This window comes from Eublepharis macularius, chromosome 12, assembly GCF_028583425.1.
Source record: "Eublepharis macularius isolate TG4126 chromosome 12, MPM_Emac_v1.0, whole genome shotgun sequence".
Classification (NCBI taxonomy): Eukaryota; Metazoa; Chordata; class Lepidosauria; order Squamata; family Eublepharidae; genus Eublepharis; species Eublepharis macularius.
Genome location: NC_072801.1, coordinates 62,489,134 through 62,511,081, shown reverse-complemented (window position 1 = coordinate 62,511,081; position 21,948 = coordinate 62,489,134). Strand labels below are relative to the sequence as shown.

Genomic DNA, 21,948 nt, shown 5'->3' with positions numbered 1-21,948 from the left:
TCCAGCTGCTGCTATGTGGCTGCAGGGAACACGGACACAACTTGTTAAAAACCCAAATGTGTAGTTTGGCCCTGAGACTACAAGATTCCGTAGGTAGGAGAACACATGTGGGTCAACAGGCAGTTTTCTCCAGGCGACATCTGACCAATGGACCTCCAGTAAACTTTCATACTAAAACAAAGTATAAAAATGCTGCTTTCTGTAGTTGCTTAGCACTAAAGGCATTCCTCAACATTCAGCTTTTGCAAGATCCAACCCAAAGGTAAGAATACTTTTAAACACCGCCATTTTCTCACTGGAGACACCAAAACTCTTCTGAGAAAACCATGGCACTGGAATGTGATGCATCCTCCCTAGACCATACTCTGTTTGGAAAAGCTGGTTATTTCTTCTCCACAGCATAAAGCAAAACTATCAACGCATTACCCCTTCCTGACCTTTCTTTGCCTCTACAGATTGCTTTTGAAAGCTCCCTTTTTGAGGCAGTTTATTTGCTACCTTCATCCAGAGCCAGTTTGTATGAAAACAAAAAGCAGACAAAAGAAATTCATAGCTTTATTGAGAAGCTATCCCACAGTAATAGATCCTGAGAGGGTGCCAGAGGCCCTACCGTTATTGAGACAGTCAAACAGCAACCCTGAGAAACTAATAGCGAGGGGGGAACCTGGTCAAGCCTCATGCCAGAGCTCCAGGGAGGATTTGGTTAACTCAGTAGCACTAGGAACTAACCAATCCCTGCTCTGCTTACAGAGCAAAAGCAGCAAGGTGGGGCAAGAAAGCTCCCCCTTGAGGTCCTGCTGCAGTTCATGTCGATGCCACGTATCAGCTCTCGATTCCTGTGTAGTTCCAGATTCACCAGTCTTGCTCCTGTATCCCAACCCACAATCAAAAGTGCACCAGAGTCATGCTCAAAAGCAGGAGCCAGAAGGAAATGCCAGAGTTTTTGCTCCAATGTTGTGGGTCATCACTCCTTGTCCAGCTATCCCCAGGAATCCCAGTTCTCAGCCTTCTGTGCTGTAACTTCTGAGGCACATTGGCTTCTTTCACAGCTTGTACTAGACCACAGATGATCCAGAAGGTGGTATAAAGAACCATAAGCTGCAGTTACCTTCACTGAGCATTTTCAGGAAACCGATCCTGGCATTCAGACATTTTCCCATCACCAGCTTGAGAACTCGGTGAAATTCATTAAACCAGCCCTATAGACCCCAGAGGCTGAATTCCTAACCAGAAGGTGGGAGAGCGATGGAAGGGCGCCACCACCAGCATCCAGCAACCGTGCCGTTCCCTCCGAACCGGGAGTCCAAGACATGCCACCTGGATGCAGCACTACGCCCATCATCGCCGCCTCAGGCCTGCACCTGCCAGACAATCAGGTGACTTCGCTCAGCACGACGTAAACGGGGGTTTGGGAGCAGCAGGTCACCGTAGCGTTCGTCGGTGTCGTCTCCTGGGATTATGGAGAAAGCGGAAGGAAGACAAGGTCTTAGCCCTGGCACCGAAATAACCAGATAGGAGCTCCTGTTCATGCAGGAATCTCCTATTCTGTTCCCACACCTCTAAGGAACATGCTCACCTATCCGGAGGTTAATGTAGCCTTCCCCTCCACTCAGCACCAAAGTGCAAGTCTTTCTTGGCTTCTCTCGGTGGGACTCCTTGGAATTCTCCAAAGAGGATAGATCCATACATCCTAAAATAAGAAAAGGACAGACAGAGCTTGAAAAGAAACATATTCCTCGATCAGGGCTGAAGTCATTCCAAAATTCTACAGTCATGTTGCACAAATGTTGAACTGGAAGTTGGGCCCAGAATCCTAAACCCTGATAGTCTCAGCATTCATTTCTCTTGCTATCCCAGTGTTGGGAATGGAGGGCTTATCCCCTTAGTTTCCCTCTCTTTAACAAGTTTCTAGTCTTCAAGGGCTCCGGAGACAGACTTCGATCATGGACAATGCCTATCGAACTCTCGGTAGACAAAATGAATATTGAATTATATTCAGTATTCAGTCAAGAGGGCTAGGCCTCTTTGCGCTCCACCCATGACTAGAAGAGAAACATATGCATAATCATAAAGCAAGTGAGCATGGGTCAGATAATCCCATCTTTCTTGATACAGACTATCAACAGCCCTGCCTATAAATTCCCTTAAATGGAGTCGGGGAGGTGATAATTATAAGTTATTGGACTTATAAGAAAGGGAGAAAATAAAATTTGGTCAGAGAGCCAGGAAGTCTCGACTTCACCCCTGATTTACAGTGCAATCCTAAGAACACGTTCCCAGGAATAAGCTCCATTGAACAGACCTGAGGAGGATTCTGAGCAGACCTGCTTCAGACTGCTATGATGATAATCTAGGACTTTCTCCACAAAGCCCTGGTTCTCAGTTCTCGCTGCTTCATACAACAAAGTAATTTTCACCAAGGTCCCATCCACAGTCCTCCCAGACCACTGGATCACTCTCCCTTTCCCAAACTGGCTCTTAGGTTTCTCACTGCTTGTACAACTTGTTAGCACCCCCAAGTGTCTTGCATCACTCCTTTCTACAACCACCTTCAAACCATTTTATTTCACAGAATCATAGGGTTGGATGGGACCTCTAGGGTCATCTAGTCCAACCCCCTGCATCTAATCCCAAAGACCAAATAACACAGCTGAACACCAAAATACCATCAGAGCCTGCCATCGGTTCATCCAAATAAACAATAAAATAGTCTTCGTTCATCAAAAATCCGGGGCTCCTAGTTCTTCCTCACATATTTTAATCCATACAACTCCCTCTCCCAAAGAGTAATACATCCGCACTTTCCCTGCTGGTTACCTGGGACAGAGACAAAGAAGCGAACAGCGTCACGGTGCCCGTGATAGCTGATCTGGGCTTGCTCCATGGCACAGTATGGGATGTCATTGGACACAGGAGCCTCCGAGCCTCCTGCAACTTCTATAGAGAAAGGAATTCACAGATAAGGCCACCCGAAGGCAGTGCCCTCTCAGAGCCCCAAGGGGCGGCCGGGCAGCTAGAAGCTCATCCTTACCAGAGATGAAAGGTAGAGAGATGATGGTGCCTCCAGATGTGCCAACCCACAACCGCTTCCCGAAAGCACCAAGTGCTGAGATGTTTAGGGCTAAACTAAGACTGTTGGGCCCTAGAATGAGAGGGGAAAGAAAAAGCTGAGACTGCGCTTCAAGCAGGGGCGTTCAAAGTGCTGACGCTCGAGTTATTTCTGTCCAAAACACAGCACTCAGTAGCATGGCTGGTAGCAGCATAGTCTCCCTTAAGAGTATCTTGGGCTCTGAGTGGCTCAATGCCTTACCCTTAGAGAAGGGCTGCCGGTCCCGCATAGCTACCAGGGGTGGGACCACTGCTGAGTGTTCATGGGTCCGGGTTTAACCCCTGTCATTTTCAGTTAAAGGCTCTCAGATCACAGCCATCGGGAAAGATTTTGTGCTGGAGACCCTGGAAAGCTGTTGCCAGTCAGAGGAGGTAATGCTGAATGCAATGGACACCTCACATATACACACACACAAACACACACACACAATTTTTGACCGTCCTCTGGTTTACTTATTTTATTTACTTCATTTATACCCTATGGGGACCCCAGTGGCTTACATTGTTCTCATTCTCCTCTTCTCCATCTTATCCTCACAACAACCTATTGAGGTAGGCTGGACTGAGAGATTATGGCTGGCCCAAGGTCACCCAGCAAGCTTCCATGGCAGTGTGAGGATTCGAACCTGGGTCTCCCAGATCCTAGTCTCTCTAAGCATTAGACCGTATCAGCTCTCCAGTTAGGATGAGAATGTGATTCATGGCTGAGCAGAGACTCTGAACCCAGGTCTTCCCATTCCAAGACCTGCTCTCTCTAGCCAGTGGTGGTGGAGAGTCAGAGCTGACTTATGGTGACCCCTGGTGGGGTTTTCATGGCAAGAGACTATCAGAAGTGGTTTGCTATTGCCTGCCTCTGCAATACTGGTCTTCATTGGAGGTCTCCCATCCAAGTACTAACCAAGGTCGACCCTGCTTAGCTTCTGAGATCTGATGCGATCAGGCTCATCTGGGCTATCCAGGTCAGGGCCTTTCTAGCCAATACACCACCCTTATACTCTTCCCTACTGTAAGCATAGGGGAGAGACAAGGGAGTGATGCCAGATCCCCCTGCCCACAATTAAATCTTTCTTCTGCAACCCCTTGGCTTCTGGAGTTCCATCAGATGTTGCCTGCTATTCCACTCCTCAATCTTATCCCAAAGTTTGAATGAGCCAAGCTCTGTGGCAATCGCTCACCAAGCATGCGGCTGATGTAGGACCCCAACTCCACTTCCTGCAAGGGCTGCCCGGTCTCCACATGGAGCAAGCGCAGAGTGGAGTCTAGTCGAACTGAGACCCATATGCCACGGCCAGCAGCCACCATATGCCGCACTTGGCTTTCTGGGTGCGAAGTCACCTCAAAGTACCTCTAGGAGACAGGGAGTGCAGGTTACGACAGGCAGTTGATTCAATTAACTCTCCCCCCCCCCTCCTATATACACATCATGTACTTGAACTGTTTATTGGACCTTGGATCACATTGCTGAAGAACTGATCTTTCTGCACTTCGATAAATTTCTCATTGGGATAAATTACTCATTTAGTGACTGCTCCCACCCCAACATTTAACTACCTTGTTCTAACATCACACTGTTGACTGAATCATAAGAGATCCAGCCATCTCAGGCTGTCATATATAGAATTTAAACCCTTGACTCCCCATCTCCCACAAGCCCCAGAGATCACCTGGACGCGAGCAGTGCGAGGATCCAACACGTAGATTCTATTTCCATACCCGCACCACAGCCGGTCCAGTACAGGGATGGCACAACGAATGGAGCGTCGGGGCCTTCCCAAGTCCACCAGGCGTGGACAGCGCAGGTCCCACTTTCGGGCTGTGAGAGAACAGGGTTTAGATGGAGGGCCTGTACCATGGAAGGCAGGAAAGAATCCAAGGAAGAGGGCTTACCTGCGTTCCGGTGGAAAATAGCCACAGATCCATCCCCTAGTGTCGCTGCTACACGGCCCTGGGAGTGGCTGAAATGGAAATGATAACAGAAGGTTCCAATGGCACCAAACTGCACCAGGGATACCCAGTAGGGCTCCCAGGCCTTCCAAGAAAGCCTCACGGACTCACATGATGCAGTGGACCGCATCTTTCAGTTGGGCTTTCCCCCGGCAGTGTCGCCAGTCTGTCTCTGCACAGTGAACATAGATGCTACAAAAGAAGACAGAAACTTTCAACAGGGCAGCCAACAGAGCCCTCTGCTCCACTGCCCCTCATACTCGCTGCTCCTGGTGGCGACCTTAATTTCAGTTGCGTCCACCCTGTTTCCCAGCACCAGTGAGCATCCTCAGTCTAAATAAACATGGTGGCATCCCTAGATACCTCAGTATGATGGGGTTGGGGTACTGACTGCAGGCCATCAGGAGAAACAGAGGAAGGTAAAATGAGGTGTTGGTGGACGAAGAAGGGAAGATGGAGCAACTGGTCAAAGAACCGGAGTGAATCTGATGGCCTCTAATGAGGAACGGGCTTCCAAAGGAAAGTCTTCTCCCACCCCACCTCTTCCCCATGCAGTCCTTGTCAATTACCATCCCTCCTGGGTCCCCAACCATACAGTGGGTTCCGTGCCAACTGCTTCCATCTCCAGCGTTCCATCCTCACTGTCAGACCCAGGTGCCAGGGGGTCTTCAAGAATCTCCGGCTCTAGCTCAGGACTCTCCCTGCCAGGCACTGTAAGGCCTATGAACAGGAAGAAACAGCAACAGATTCCGGTCTGACTCCATCTAGGAGTCTCAGAAGGTCCCAAATGCCTCCCATTCAAACAGTATCAACAGCAAGAGATTCTCAAATTTTTAAAAAAGACAAAAAACCCTTCCCATGCACAGTAGTTTCAAAAAAAAGCTTGAAAACAGAGACAGGGTGTGTCGTTGTTGTATTATTTCAATGCTAAAATTCAGTACTTAGTATTTAAACAGCAAGTGCTGTTTGAGCATTTTGCTTGTGCTCAAAGCAGTTTGCACATGTCATCTCCAATGACTCCTGTAAAATGGGGCAGTGCTATGTATTTAAACATGTCAATGTACAACATATTCAAATACTTAATAGTTGGCTATAGACATTTATAGATGAAAACAATTAGCAATAAATATTAAGCATAATGGATGCAAGTCAATACAAGAAGAGTGGGAGTTAAACCAGAATACCCACAGACAGGATGGGATTTCAGAGAGGAGGCAGAGACCAAGAGAAGGGGCGGCTGGCCTAAGACAGAGGAAAGACTTGAACCAGGGAGGGACCTCCTTGCTGTTCCCAGTTTTAAACCACAAAACTGTGCGACCCAAAAACACAAACAAGCAACCACATGTTATTAATGTATACAATTCAGTGCCATACTTGAACCAGTTGCTTGAGCCAGTTTGGTGTAGTGGTTAAGAGCAGCAGGACTCTAATCTGGAGAGCCAGGTTTGCTTCCTCACTCCTCTGCCTGAAGCCAGCTGGGTGGCCTTGGGTCAGTCACAGCTCTCTCAGAGCTCTCTCAGCCCCACCCACCTCACAAGGTGAGGATAATAACTACACACTTTATAAACTGCTCTGAGTGGGCATTAAGTTGTCCTGAAGGGTGGTATATAAAGTGAATGTTGTTGTTGTTATACAGTGTGGTTTGGATGAAGGGGATCAGTTTATCAATGCCTATTATCAATGCCAGTTCATCAGCGCCAGTTACCAGTTTATCAATGCCAATTAGCTGTTTAAGGCCAGAACTAAGCAGTAGAGTATCTGCTTTGCATGCAAAAGGACCCAAATTCAGTCCCAAGTATCTCCAGTTAAAAGGATCAGGTGGTAGGTGATGTGAAGGGCCTCTGCCTGATGCCCTGGAGAACCACTGCCAGCATAGACAATACTGGCCTTGAAGACCAACAGTCTGACTCAGTATAAGACAGCTTCATGGAACCTCCATGTTTAAAGGCACCGTACCTCTAGCACCAGTGTCTGGGGGGCAATAGCAGCAATGGGCTATTGCCTTCATGCTCTGCATGTTTGTATCCCCAAAGGGATCTGGTTGGCCATTGTAGAAACAGGATGCTGGAACAGATGAACCTTTGGTCCAACCCAGCAGGGGTTTTCCTTAACAACAAAGTGACATTTGTTATGCAGGAAACACATGCCATTTTTTATTGTCCAATTTGTGCATATCTGCAGCATTTTATTTCAACAAATGTGTGCACATTTTTTAAAAAGAAGGTTGTATCTGTTGATCCGCATAAACACTTAGCAGTCTATTCCCACCCACCTCCCCCAACTCCTGCTTTATACAAGCCCTTCTCTCCCCCAAATATCATGTGTCCATTCCTCACACTGACCAGGCACGCATGCAAGGGAGAGGATGTGAATTCCAGGTAGCACAAAATGTTCCAGGAGCTGGTTTGGGTTCTGAGCATCGAAAAGCATCACTTCGCTTGCTGAGTGGGTCCCCGAGGCCACCCACAGCCTAGAGCTGCCTGCAAGGCACTGATCCACTTCACCCTACAGGAAGCAGGGAAAAGAAAGAGAGGCGTCAGCAAGAGACTGAGGTTCACAAGCTGCCTTCTCCAACATGCACACTCGGCACTTGTTTTCAGAATCAGGGTTCTCCTTTTTCTAAGTGGCTTGGCAATGAAACTTTGGCAAACTGGAATAGAGTTGGGTCTTTTGGAGGAGAGGGGTTCTGCTAAGCCTGTTGCCCAAGACAGCCAGTTTGGTGTAGTGGTTAAGAGCAAGGGACTCTAATCTGGAGAGCCGGGTTTGATTCCCCACTCCTCCACTTGAAGCCAGCTGGGTGAGTTCTCTGGAGCTCTCTCAGCCCCACCCACCTCACAGGGTGTTTTGTTGTGGGGATAATAATGACATACTTTGTAAACCACTCTGAGTGGGCATTAAGTTGTCCTGAAGGGAGGTATATAAATCGAATGTTATTATTATAATGTTATGATTAAACTCAAGCAGCTGCTACTGCTGGTTTCCCAAGGTACTTACGGCCTCTGATGTCTCTTGAGCTCCCAGCCCAACAGATGCTGCGGCACACCACAGCTGCAATGGGAGAGACAAGCATTACTTGGGGATCGGCTTACCTGTTGTTGCTCCCACAGGCATTGCAGCCTCCTAAGCCCGCCTGTAGTCTGAAGATGCTGCACCAATAATTCCTGAATTGTGTACGGGAACACACAATTGTGCAGTGAAGAAACAGCGAGCATGTCACAAGCAATAAAACGAAGGGCTCCTGGGAGCCTTACCCATACATATCCACATAGAGGCTGCCCAGTTTGTCTCTGCATGAGTCACTGTTCAAGTCTCTCCTTGCAGTGAGACTTCACTGGGCCTAGAAAGCACAGCTGTCAAAGAAACGCTGCTTTATTACCTTGGTACTAGGGTCCTTCTGGTCCAACATCCGTAACTGCACAAGCACTGGCACTTCTGCACTCCCAGAAGGTGAATCGTGGCCCTGCAATGGAATAAACAGGCTCCGTTTTCAACATTTTGAGAGTCACACTGACGCTGCTTGATACAGAGCCAGACCACTGGTCCATCAAGGTCCATATTGTCTACTTAGACTGGCAGCGGCTGTCTCTCAGGTGGAAGTCTTTCATGTCACCTCCTACCCAATTCCTTCAACTGGAAATACCGGAGATTGAACCCGGGACCTTTTGCATGTCAAGCAGTTGCTCTACAGAGCCATGGCCCCTCCCAAAGCATAGTAGAGTTATACATTCCTAACCAGGAATGGATCCAATTACTTGGGTGAAAGAAGAGACCAAGTATTTCCAAACACCGTATTACTGGATGCCTCACAGGGTAAATGCACATGTCTGGGAATCTGTTCGTGAGGGAAAGCTGCCTGTACAGAGACAAGACCAACGTGTGCACACAGAACACTGGCAGTTTGGTTACACAGATCCATTATCTGTGCTGAAAGCAATCAGTCCATGAGATGCAGCCCTTCGGCATGGGACATGCAGCAGAGGGACCCCAGACGCCAAAGATCCTGGTGGGTGCAGAAGAACATTCACCTGAAGTGTAGGTGGCTGGCTCCACCCATGGACCTGAGCCCGACCATGCTCCTGCCAGATGTGCGAGCGGATATCACGGTACAGCTCATGGCGCTTCTGCTGGGGGGAGGAGTCAGCCCTGCAGATACATAGGACAGACAGTAGGGGGCAGAAGACAGACCCTGGCCACCATCCTAAATATGGCTCCACTGACATCAGTGGTGTTTACCTAAGTGCAGCATCTCAACCATGCAGGGTCATTCAAGGGACAAGATAAGGTGGATAAAGCCTGAAGGGCTCCAGGTCTTTAACCCTGGCTCTAAAGCACCTGGCACCAACTGCTTTTGCCAGGGGGCTATACTAAGAATCCAACTTCTGAGCCTGGGCAAATAGAAATTCTGCAAATAGTATATACTATGTAGATTAAGAGGAAAATGCATATGTCGTGAGCCAACACCATATTTCTCTTATTCTGCATTAGTTTATTTTTCAGTCTTTTCCCCATAATTTATTCTAGCCTTACTAGTCGTGAAGAGAAAAGTAAGAAGCTGGAACTCTACCATCTGCTTCCACAAAAATCTGAATCAGCCACACCTCTGCCTTCAGGGATTTCACTGCCCATAGATTTTCAAACATATCTTCAGAGACATTTTTATAACTTTAAACATAAACAAGAGCAAAGATTCTTAGGAACATAATTCTGCAGCCATGACTTTATTCTACACTTTGTCTGTGCTCCAGTGGAACTGCAGTTTGCACACGTACAGTTCCCCCCAAAAGACAGTATTAATTATCAGAATCATGAAGTCTGTGTGTATAATGCCTCCCACCCAAGATGGAGCCACAGAACTTACTCAGTGGGCGAGGACGCTCGTGGGATGTATCTCAAAGCCGGAGATGCCTGGCCCCCATTCCGTCCCAATTCACTCCGGATACTGGGACTGGATCGGGCCCGCCCTGATAGCAGGGGTGATGCCGGAGTTTTCTCTGGAGAATCTGAGGGGCTAAATAACCGATCAAATCTGCAAGAAGGAAGCCAGAAAGATTACTTTAAAATAAGATGGGGAAAGGAGTACCTTCAGAGTTCTATTAGAAAAATAATGCCAGATGCCATGTCAAGGAAAAGATCATTCCCACAGCAAGAATGCTCACAGTGCAGGAGCATTTTGGCTATTCCTAAGCAAAGAGGAGTCATAAGAGGAATATGTGGGTCTTATAGACTAGCACAGTAAAATAAACTAAAGACGGCACCTACATTTTCCAGAAAGATGATTTTTTCATCTGAACTGCCTGTTCTTCCCGTGAAGCCCTGAGAAGAAAGAAATCATCATTCAGCAACTGTTCTGGCACAACCCAGAGACTCTATGTCAAGTTTTCAAGGAAACTTGTCCTCAAATTGAGAAATGTAGGATAGACAGGAACCCCCAACAGTGTGCACAGCAGGTTTGTTGCCACCGTCTCTTAACGGTTATTCAGATACTTGGGAGACAGAGCTGGTAAAGTTTGACATTTCCATACATCTAGTAAAGGCAGCGTTGATTCTCCAGATCTTATAATCTGGAAATCTTGTCAGTCTCTAAGGTGCTACTGGTCTTGAATCTTACTATTCTACTGCAGACCAACATGGCTACCCACTGAAACTGGTTTCAAATATGGGCTCGGTGCCAGGATTAACTCCCACCTCAGCCCCGAACTCACCAACAAAGTTTAAATGAGCCCTTTTCTCTCCCCCTCCCACCTCACTGTTTTGTGAAATGAAGAAAATAATAAAGAATAGCCAACCACGGACTAGCTCCTCAGCATCATTCCTACACAAGCCGATGAACACAGTGCTGTCAGTGGCTTGTTCCTTCTGTGAGGTCAATAGGGGAAAAGCTCTGCCAGGCCTGGTGGCAATGGCAGGCCTGGTAGATAGCAGAGGGTGTCATGACATCACAAGCCTTGCGGCAAGGGGAAAGACAGAACCCACAGGGGCTCCCTTTTTCCTTACATTCCCTCCCTGCAAACCTAGCCCTGGGCCCTTCAACCTCAACGTCTCTGACCTTAGGAGCTCAGTGCGGCGAACAGCTTCTTGCAACTCCATCAGCCTTTCTTTGTAGAGATTGCGCTCCATCACCACACGCGCCATCTCAGCCCGGGTAAACCGCTGAGGCCTAGATGGGCCCACTTCAGCCTGCAGAGGAAGAGAAGGATCCTGTCTCAACGCGCAATTGCCTCACAATGAGCCTGGAGCGCTCTGTCTTGCCATAACCATAAAGAAAACATTCCACCAGGCTCTCCAAGTTCAAGCAGAGGGTGCTCCAGTTACCTCTCCGTCATCACTGGGACGCCTCATTTCCTCCAACTCCTGTCGGATCCTGGAATGGGAAAGGTAATGTAAATAAATGTGAACTTGTGTGATTATTTAAAAAGTTGTTAAAAATCACTGTAAGCTGATGACCCAGAAAGAGAGGATGTTCTCTTCTCATATTAAGTAGAGAACCTCCAAGACACGTGATCACTTTTCAGCATACACTGGAAATTGTTAACTCGCAGTCTAAACAATATATTGGTGGCAGTCACAACACACCAAAACCCCAAAGGCACACAACGGTTTGTCAAATATCCCCCTGATCATTCTTCAGAAGAAGACTATTATAGAAAGGCCAAGGCTTAGTAATTTAAGACATTTATATGCTGCCTCTTCAAAGATACGCTTGAAAGAGCTCACTCTCCAAGGCAGAGGTTAAAATCATAAAATAATATACCTCAAAATAACATCCATTAAAAAATGGCCATTAAAACCCAGAAACATAAAAGTATATCAAAATGCATGATTTATTAGCAAGAATGATAATGGCAGGTGAACAAAAGCCCATCATTTCTCTCCCTTTCTCTACTTCAGTTTATTCCTCCAAAGAAGAGCAACTAGGAAATGCTGGCTGGTCTATGTATGCAGCAGAATGAGGTAGGAGAGTTCAAAGGTCATAGAATGGCCTGTACCACTGCAGGCTGCCAGAGAGGGGATGGAAATCAAAATTTTGAATCCTATTCTATGAAAAAAAACTTCCTAGAAAACAAACACGACAAGAAGCAACCTGGGCTGCAACCTTTCTCCTTGATATGTGAGGGGTTTTTTTACTCATGTGAACCTTTTTCATTAAGAAGTATTCCAAGGTGGCATCACCTACATGTAGTCTGAAGTAGTACAGCCCACTCAGTCATATCATGATTCTACCACCTTGCAGATGCAGACCAGGCCTAACTCAAAAGTGACCCATATCATCCAATAAACCCTTATGTGCCTTCCATTTTTTGGTCACTGTATAACATTACCTGCCAGTACCATCCTCATCTGCAGGAGAAGGTGCCTGGATCCCTCTTGAACATCAAAGAGATAATTCAGTGATCCAATTTGCAAAGTACTTTGCACCTTCTAAAATCAGAACTATTCTTCCTGTTTCATTGGTGAGATGACTGAAAAATTAGAACTTGACCAGGGCCATATAGTCAGACCACAATGGAGAACTGATCTGAACCCACAGCCAACTCTTTGCCTTCCAAACGACACTGGCTCTGGGGTAAAGTTAGACCCCAGAGGTAGCGGGATTTGATTGGTGTTCTGTGGAAGGAGGAGACGTTCCCAGGTCATACCGATTCAGTTCCAACTCTGCCTCTTTCAGCTGTGCTTGGCAGCGGCTCAAAGTCCCAGCTGCCACATCTCGCTCCATCTTCAGTGACTCGCGCTCCTCACCAAGCTCCTCCACACGGGCAATAAGATGGCGGCGGGCAGTATCCAGAGTGATCCTGGAGACAGGATGGCAAGGGGTACAGCTTTAATCTAGGGCCAGCTGGATGGCCTAAGATGGCGGGCCTGGTCTGATCTGCCTGTAGGCATGTCAGAAGGTGTACAAATGAGGCAGGTCTGAGTCAAGATCTGTTTAACTGCCTGCCAAGAAAAGCATCTTTCGATCTGATTTGCACATATGCAGCAGAATGCAGAGCAAGAATCATGAGGTGGTAGAGTAATAACAACAACAATAACAACATTTGATTTATATACCAACCTTCAGGTCAACTCTCACTCAGAGCTGTTTACAAAGTATGTTATTATTATCCCCACAACAAACACCCTGTGAGGTGGGTGAGGTGAGAGAGCTCTGAAAGAGCTGTGACTGACCCCAGGTCACCCAGCTGGCTTCAAATGGAGGAGTGAGGCATCACACTCTTAACCACTACACCAAACTGGCTCTCCAGTAGATTGCACCATTGAGGGCAGCAGGTGGGGGATACCATTTTTTATGTTTACCCCATATTAAAAAGTCCTTGAGAGTGACAAAATAACAACTAGCTCACCTATGAAAAAGGATCCAGAAAAGCCCACTCCCTGCTGCATCAGTTTTCTTCTTGCATCATGCCTTTTATTGAATAGTATTAAACATGCAATCGCATGCAGCCTAAAGTGGTACTACCGCCTCAGAGCTCTACCCCTTCATTCCCACCAAAATGGCTGAATCTACAGACCAGGCCCTGGAGGGGGACTCAAACAGGACTTTCCTTCCCAAAAGCCCAAATTCCCCTCACTTTAGGGTGGGGAAAAGAGGGTCCATCCTCACCGTGCCTCTTGCAGTTGCGCATTTTCTGCCATTAGGGTTTCCAAGCCATCCCCTGCAAAGATTGTAAAACAGAAGTTTCTGAAGCGTGCTGCAGGTTCAAATTCTAATTCCCCATAAGAACTCTAGGAACCAGGTGTTCTGGTAGTAGCACCCGTTGGATTATAACATCAGCTGTGTTCTCTGTGAGGAGAACAGGAATTAGGTCGTTATGGCAGGAAGGAAAAAGCAGAGTCACGCTTACCCTGCAAGTCGGCACCATCATCTATATCACTGAGAATTTCTGGGCTGAGGCCCGAGACCTCGGCGAAAAGTGAGACCGTGTTGCGCTCGAGGACGGTACTCAGAGGGCTGAGAGACAGACAGACAGACAAATAGACAGAGTACCCACCCACCTGCATCCTTGGAACACACACCCCATACCTGACACCACAGTAGACAGAAACCAGGGAACATATACTGGGTTTGTAGGGAAGGGGGGAAGGGAGTCATCTGAGAAGGACACAGAAATGTCCATAAAATGTTGCCTTTGTGGCACTACTTTCCTGTTGCTGCAGTGCTTTCAAAACAGCAACTGCAGAAAAGGGGGGAGGAAAAATTGCACATCTGGCCATTGGATTCAGTGGTTTGTGGTCCTCCAAAGCAGCAAATGTCACAGCTAGAAGGGCAAATGTGGCTCAGGAGCAAACACTACCAAGGTAAAGGGCAAAGAGGGTTAGGCAGCGGTACAACCACAATGAACATGAGTGGGCAGGAAGGAAGTTTCCTCCCATCAATGGAGGACAGCACAGTCTGTCGTCGGGATTAGTCTGTGTGCTTTCTGCTCAGACCGGGGAAGTTTAACAAGTGGACACATATCCCTTTTACCTGCTTGCTTGCTGTGAGCCAGGCACCAATTCTGGAGTGGAACTGAGAAGATCATCCAGGTCAAAGCATTCCTCTCGGACAGGAGAAGCTGAGGGAAAAGAAAGGCAATGCCTGTTACTTTTATAAGGCAATCCCTGTGCTATTTTCATATTCCTACCATCTATATTTTTATACGGTGCCATCAATAGACAAGTCCAGTTTACAGGCTTAGAAAGCCAAACCAAATAGGGGGTGAGGGGGAAGTCAGGCTCCTACCCCAAAGGAGTTTTGGGTCTGCATATTGACAGATAACAAAGGAGAATGGCTTAGGGGGGCACAAGGGATGGAATTATTAAAGTAGATAAACACCATCCAGAACAAGACTCTAGACTCAAGACTCGAGGGCCACAATCCACCTTTACTTGTGAGTATACTTTACTGAATGAGTGGAAGCTTATCTTAGGATCAAGCTGCATGTCACAAATGATTTTACATCAGCACCAAATAGCATAATGTTGTCTGATCACAGCCATGTGTGACTCGCCATGTGGCGGGAGACTACAGGGAACCAGGCCTGTGCAGGGCCAGAGCCACCAATGGGAACTTTTCAGAGGTTGTGTGGCCAGCAGGTTCAGGGCAGATTCAGACCACAGGTAGCCAGAGACTTCATTTCAACTTGTCAAATGCTGAAAGTACAGCCTGCAGCTATGCAGTACCTGTTGAACTGTCCAGATTCACACATGAGGTAGGATGGGAAATGCCATTTTTAAATGTTCCCCTAGGAGGGAAAAATTCCCACAAGTGGAAAGTTAACTGACCAAGGAAAAAGATTCTAGTCTAGCATTTTCCCTGTGGTTCTAATTTTCTCCTCGCAGAAATCTCTTTTACCTGAGGGAAATATTTCAAAAATGCAATCTCTTCCAACCATCCAAAGACCACTTCAAGATATTACGTTTACATGCTGTTGAGTATACAGATGCAGCTGCCATGGCTGGGAAGTTACCCCTCTTTATCACCTCCAACCATATAGTTAAGCTTAGTGATAGAGCATACTCTTGACATATAGACATCTCCTGCTTAAAAGAGTCTCAGGTAGCAAGGCTGGGGAAAGACCACCTTGATGAGCCATGATAAATCAGAGGAAGGAGTACTAGACTAGTTGGACCAATGGTCATCCTAGAGAAGAAAACCGCACTGGATCATCTCCATACCATCTTTCTCCGGCTGCACCATCTCTTGAGCCAAAGGGTAGTCGTTCCTTCCTGCATCTCTCTGGGGCGTCTTCTCTGAGCAGGGCACCTCTCGAAGCTCTCCAGGCTCCTGAAATGTTCCAGAAACCCTTAAAGGGGGATGAACTGCTGGCTGCCTTCCCAACCAACCCCTCTTTCATGTCAGACTCTGCTGTCATTCACCAGCAAGGAGCACACCCCCCAAGAGCCGCTTACTTCTAGGGGCTGTGGTGATTCGGGCGGTCCAGGGTCCGAGGTGCTGGGCAGAAATCGTGGGAGCTTCTGGATGGGTGGGGACTTCAACCTAACCATGTGGGGGAAAAGATTATTTTGATAGCCCTATCCCTGATTCCAACTGCTGAGCCGTTGCAGAAATAACGAGTGTCCCAAACTCCTTCCCAGGTTCGCACACACCTTTTCTTCTCTGCTACTTTCATCTCACTTGCCCACATCACATTCCATCCCCTCTGGAGCAGCTTGGCTTCCTTCCCATCTCTTTACACCTCCTCTTAATCTACTCTTTCTGCTACTTGTAAAGAAGGAAGCCCTGCATGGGTACCTTAAGCAACCACACAGCAGAGGCTTAGCACTGACAGAGATGTGGCGAAGGACTAGGCCCCACAGTCACTAAGCAACCGTAACAGGCTTCTCCCCATTCTCCTGGAATGGGTGAAACAGACCCGGCTGAACAACAGCTGCAGTGGGGAAAGAGGAAGCTGGATGCTTGGCAGTCAGCCATGAAACAGCCATTTTATTCAAAGGCAGGACAACATAGTACCCCACCCCCCAACTGGCTTCCCGACTCTCCCCTCGCGCTTCTCCAAACCTTTTTGTCTCTGCAGATGGAGATCCAATTTGGCCTACGCCAGCCAATGCCATCCGCTGTGCTTTCAGTTCCCTGTAGTTTTGCATTATCTGTAAGAATATGGAGGGTGAGGTAAAAATGTAGGGAGGGTAGAGAAAGGAAGAGCAGGCCAGTCTAGGCCGCAATGGACTGCAGATACCTTTGTGTGAGTCTGATTGAGAGCTGAGAGCTCCTTCAAGAGTGAAGATTTTTGTTCTTCCAGACTGGCCACTGTGAAGAGAACACCAGGGAAATGGAAGTGGGTGGATTTAGGCAGGTATCATCTACACAAAAACCAATTTTAAAACTAGAGTTAATGGGCTTTCCTCAATCACAACTGAGTCCTGTTGACTTGCAATGTGATCCTAAGCATGTTTGACTGGAAAGTACGTCCTGCTGAGTTCAGTGGGGCTACTCCATCCATCCTATTGCAATCCGAATCACGGTTTCAACAGAATTTAGCATGATTAACTTTTTGCTAGATTGTCTCTATGCACTCCCATCTGATGGAAGTCAGTCCACTGAATTCAGAAGGACTTATTTCCAGGTACATGCACATAGGATTTCAGAGAAACTGACTGGCATGGGTAAACACAATGTGTCCATGCCAGCAAACTGAAATTCCCTTGCCATTGTCAAGGTCACAGACACTCAGTGGCAGCCTAATAATGTTACTGTTTAATTACACTAGAAAAGGGGCAAATATCTTAATACTGGGCTGCACTGGGATCCCTGAAATGGCGAAGTAACTTGGGAAATGGTTCAAACACCTTTACCAAAAGCAGGTTTTTTATAGTACTTTCAATGGAAGATGGAATGGCTACGCCAAGACCAAAAATGAGAGAAGGAAGAAACTGGTGTGGCTGTGAATGCAGGGTGTGTGTGTGTGCTTATATATATATAGATCTCTACTTTAAAAATGCATATGAAAACATAAAAATGGCTAACAGCTTCCCAAGTTTGCAAAGACCCAAAAAAGCGTATGTGAAAGAGATAATGTTGCTGTCTCTTTCCTCACACCCTACGGTCTTGGAAAACCAGATATACTGGCCCAGCAGAGCATGCAAGAAAAGGGGCAGGGCTGGGCACGTGTGTCAGTGGGAAAGGCATGGGCAGGCACTGAGCCATCCTGCAGGCAAAAGAGGCACAAACAAGAAGATCACTGTTTGCCTCCATCCAACTCTGCATTTGGAGTCTGTCTCCATTGCTGGTACAGTATCTATGTTATCCTGTTGGACAGGCTTGCCCATTCACACACCCTGATCAGCGTAGCTCCGCGCTTTCCCTTCCAGGGCACGACTCTGCCCCTCCAATCGAGTCACAGTCGTGGTGTGGGCCTTGCGCTCCTGCTCCATCGCATCCTCCAGCTCCATGAACCGCTGTAGGAAAAGAACCCCAAAAGTCCAGACAGCTGCTCCAGCCTCCAAATGTTAACCTTTGGAACTCAGGGCAGAGTTCTTAGGTTCCCAAGCAGTTTCCCATTCGGAACTACACAGCTTGAACAAGGAGGGCTGCATCATGTATCCCCAGGGCTGCATCATGTATCCCCATGTTCACAGCAGTATCATTATTAACCTTGGCACAATCACACGCTCCCCCTGATTCCTAGCACCACTGGGAATGGCAGCTTCCTACCTATGAAGCTCAGACCCTCACTGATCTTCCAGATACCACAGCTTGCCCTCTCCACCTTCCACACAAACTATGTGGTCAACCTGTGGCCCATCACAGATCCCAATTGTGGCTTTTAAATCACTTCTAGCCAGGCTAGGCTAATCTGCTCAGATCTTGGAAGCTAAGCAGAGTCGGCCCTGGTCAGTATTTGGATGGGAGACCACCAAGGAAGTCCAGGGTCTCTATGCAGAGGCAGGCAAATGGCAAGCCCCCTCTGAACATCTTTTGCCTTGAAAACTCTACAGGGTTGCCAAAAGTCAGCTGCAATTTGACAGCAAAAACAAACCCCAAAATGAAATGCTCTGGGAGCACGAGGCTCAACTCTCCTATAAGGGGAAATATGGAAAATGCTACCCTTTTTCAGTTTAGCAAAGTAAAGGCAAAAAAAGGGGTAGGTGGATGAGGGAAATATGGCAGCAGTTTCTAAAAATCGTGAGTGGTCCTGGAAAGAATAATTTCTCCCTATTCATTCTGCCCTCTTAACATCAAAACCCAGATTCATTCATGGGGCCTCAAGTTGGAGAAAAAGGAAGCACTTCGCGCAATACAAAAACAACTTATGGAATCTCCTGCTGCAGGATGTTGCCAAGGCAACCAACACAAACGCCTGTAAAAAAAAGATGTTGGTGAAAATATGAAGGGTAAACCCAGCAGTCATTCTGGCCAAAATACCTCAAAGTACAATGATATTTTTTACAGTACACCTTCTGTTACCTCATGCTGCAGATTGATGATAAAAGGCCAGTATCTTGTGCTATTAGCTTGAAACATTAATTTGACTACTATCATGATGGTCTCGCCTCCTTTGAGTTTATATTTTACTTTATTTATACCTCACCTTTCTCCCCAATAGGGACCCAAGGTGGCTTGCATAATGCTCTCCAGCTTTATCCCCACAACAACCCTGTGAGGTAGGTTAGGTTGAAAAGGTGCGAGTGGCTGAAGGCCACTCAGTGAGCTTCCATGGCACAGCAGAGATTCAAGCCTGGTTTTCCCAGGTCCTAGCCTGACACTCTAACCACTACACAGCAGTTGCCTTTCTGACCCCCCACCCCCACCCCGAGTGCCACCTGCTACAAACTGTCGACCTAGGCAGCCACCTCGTTTGACACACACATGTGGTAGTCTTGCCAGCACTTGATCTTCCAGGGAATCCTGGTTGCCAGCCAGTGCCACAAACCCTCTGGCCAGGGACTGCCACCCTTCCTTTGTCCAGCCACCTGGGGGGGGTCCAAGCCATTATCTATCTTTCTATTTAATTTACATTATTTATAGTCTGCCTTTCTCACTGAGATTCAAGGCGGATTACAGAGCGTGAACCAGTACAATCAATTGCAAAGACGTTTCACTAAACAATGTGATCAGGTAGATAAATGCAAATCTGCAAAGATTTGAAAGCAAGCCTAGAGCTCCAGAGAGACCCCGGCAGGCCAGAGTTGGAATGCGGGCGCTACTCACCTCCTCGGCCCGCTTGCGGCCGGCGCGCTCTCGCTCGTACTGTTCCAGCAGACGCAGCCGGTCGTCCCGCAGCCTCTCCAGCGACTGGTCGCGTTCCCGCACCTGCCCGCAAGCCCCCTGGAGCGACTCCAGGACGGAGACTAGCTGCGGCAGGAGCCCCGACACCGCTCCGGGCCCGTGGGCCCCGACGAGCCGCTCCAGTTCCCCGTACAGGCCCCCAGCCATAGCAGACACCAGCTCCTCGTAGGGCGCGGGGCTGGCATCGCCCTCGCCCCCAAAGGTCTCCTCGGGGTCATCCATCGCCTGCTGCTCTAACCACTGCACAGTCCAGCCTCCCCAGATCTCTTCTGAGCGCCTCTTAGTCTGCCTGCTCCAATCACCGCGAGCTAGCCTGGCAAGCCTCACCTCCTGTCCTTGGACCGAGAACCCGGGAGTCCGGGGAGCTCTCCGCTAACTACTTCCTGCTAAGAAGCTGGGGATCTCGACTCCCCTTGCCTCCAAACGCACCCAAGTTTTGGCCTTCTTTTGTCACCTTCTCCCTGCTTCCTCCGCTTTTCTGGCGCCGACGAACAACCTCTCTTGCTATAACCCCTAGGTTCCACTCTCCTCTAACGCCTTCGTAATTACAAGCTCTCCTTCTCAGGAACTTGCGCTTCCAGGCTCTAACCACTTTCCCTGCTCTTTCTAAGAACCCAGCAATCCTGGATCTCCCCCTCACCTAGGAAAAAATTATCGGATTCGAGCTCTACCCACTACGCGTCTCTTCCCAAGCACTGTACCACCGACCCGAACTTCATGTCACTTTGCAAGTGGAAAGGAAGGCGGAGGCGAAGACTCTGAGGACAGCCAATGGCGCACGAGGAAAGCGCCTAGAGTAACCAATTGCGCGTCGCGGTGCGCCTTGGTGGCCAATGGCGCACGGAGGAAGAAAGCTTCCTGCAAAGGGCCGGCACCGGGGGCGGGTGGGGGGATAGTGGCAGTATTAACTTTCTGTAATCACATGATCGTGGGTCATGTGACTTGTAAAAACTAGTTGGGGATTTTGGGGCACGTCTCTGATCTCGTTTGGACAGTTCAGTTCTGGAGTTTTCTCGTTGCTGGAGCAGACTTTTGTCTTCAGGGTCACTTGTTGCTGCGTCGTTTCCGCAGAATGGGAGTTCCAAGCGAAGTTCAGCGGGATTTTTGTCCGCTGGCACCTTAGATCGAAGTTGTTTCTAATGTTTCTTAGAATAATGGAACATTTAAAATGCCATTCAGTTTTCCTCCCTATCGGTTTCCCCCCAGTGTGTGTTAAATAGGGTTGCCAACCTCCAGGTGGAGCCTGTAGCTCTCCACGAATGACAGCTGATCCAGGAATTACCAGTGATCTCAGAGCCAAGCTACAAGTGACGCCTGACACAGATTGGACACTTGTCAGCTTCCCTCAAGTGTTGATGGGAAATGTAGGTGTCCTGGTTTTACAGCTTGGCTCTCCATTACAGCTGCAAGACCAGGATGCCTACATTTCCCATCAAAACTTGAGGGAAGCTGACAAGTGTCCAACCTGTGTCAGGCATCACTTGTAGCTTGGCTCTCAGACTATAGGAATCAGTTCCCTGGAAGAAAATGGCAGCTTTGGAGGGTGTTTGCATTACATCCCTGTAATGAGCTCTCTCCCATCCCCAAACTCAGCTTCCAAATCTCCAGGAATTTCCCAAGCTGGAGCTGGTAACCATATGAGCATGTATGTTGGTAGAACCAGCATGGCAGAGCCGACATTACTTGCGGTGGCTGACCGGGTTGTCAACCAAAGGATGGGGTCTGCAGCCAGATTCTGTCCATCTTTACTCAGCACAGTGGAATATACTTCCCCCCGCCTCCCAAAGTGCACAAAGACGATGTGAATGTGCCTGCTCGGAAGTAAGATCCTCTGCGCTCATAGGATTGTTGCTTTATAATTTCTGGATAACAAGAGCCAGCATCTCAGATGTGAGTGTCTTTTTTGCTGCATTGTACCCCTTGAGTTTTATTCTGGTGTTCTCTAATGATAATACTTAAGAGGTAGCTTTTTGTGCAGTGTTTTCAGAGTGCTTCAGGTACATTTCGCTGTAATCCTTACAGCAACTCGGTAAGGTAGGTTTTTAAGGTAAGAAAAGATGTGGTGGAAGGGGCTGGGGCTGAGAAAAGAGGCATTGGTGTAACTCCTTGTGCAAGTTTGCGACAGACATCGTTCAAAACCAGAGATTTTCAGGTGCATATCTCAGTCTCTT

The 21,948-nt window shown here is 47.9% G+C and overlaps 1 protein-coding gene across 1 annotated transcript; it reads right to left on the bottom strand.

Annotated features, from left to right (window-relative positions):
• Positions 1-542: 542 nt before the first annotated feature.
• On the bottom strand, positions 543-20,489 carry LOC129340265 (C-Jun-amino-terminal kinase-interacting protein 4-like). The gene is made up of 27 exons (XM_054994956.1): positions 19,700-20,489; positions 17,826-17,946; positions 16,728-16,798; positions 16,550-16,638; positions 15,940-16,027; positions 15,706-15,814; positions 14,516-14,603; positions 13,893-13,999; positions 13,652-13,703; positions 12,690-12,842; positions 11,365-11,413; positions 11,099-11,229; positions 10,312-10,365; positions 9,911-10,078; positions 9,078-9,195; positions 8,429-8,512; positions 8,047-8,100; positions 7,395-7,557; positions 5,622-5,772; positions 5,164-5,244; positions 4,996-5,063; positions 4,773-4,921; positions 4,284-4,455; positions 3,032-3,142; positions 2,818-2,937; positions 1,577-1,690; positions 543-1,450 (listed from the first exon to the last, which is right to left on the bottom strand). Exons 1-27 carry the CDS (start codon positions 19,997-19,999, stop codon positions 1,350-1,352), a joined length of 3,066 nt encoding a protein of 1,021 aa, XP_054850931.1. The 5' UTR covers positions 20,000-20,489; the 3' UTR covers positions 543-1,349.
• Between the last annotated feature and the right edge of the window lie 1,459 nt (positions 20,490-21,948).

Coding starts and splice junctions, on each gene's coding strand:
- LOC129340265 (XM_054994956.1), bottom strand. CDS start 19,999: ATGGATGACCCCGAGGAGACCTTTGGGGGCGAGGGCGATGCCAGCCCC. Junction 17,947..19,699: donor GCCGCAAGCGGGCCGAGGAG/GTGAGTAGCGCC, acceptor CTTTTCCTACAG/CGGTTCATGGAGCTGGAGGA. Junction 5,773..7,394: donor CTCCCTTGCATGCGTGCCTG/GTCAGTGTGAGG, acceptor TCCTGTTCATAG/GCCTTACAGTGCCTGGCAGG.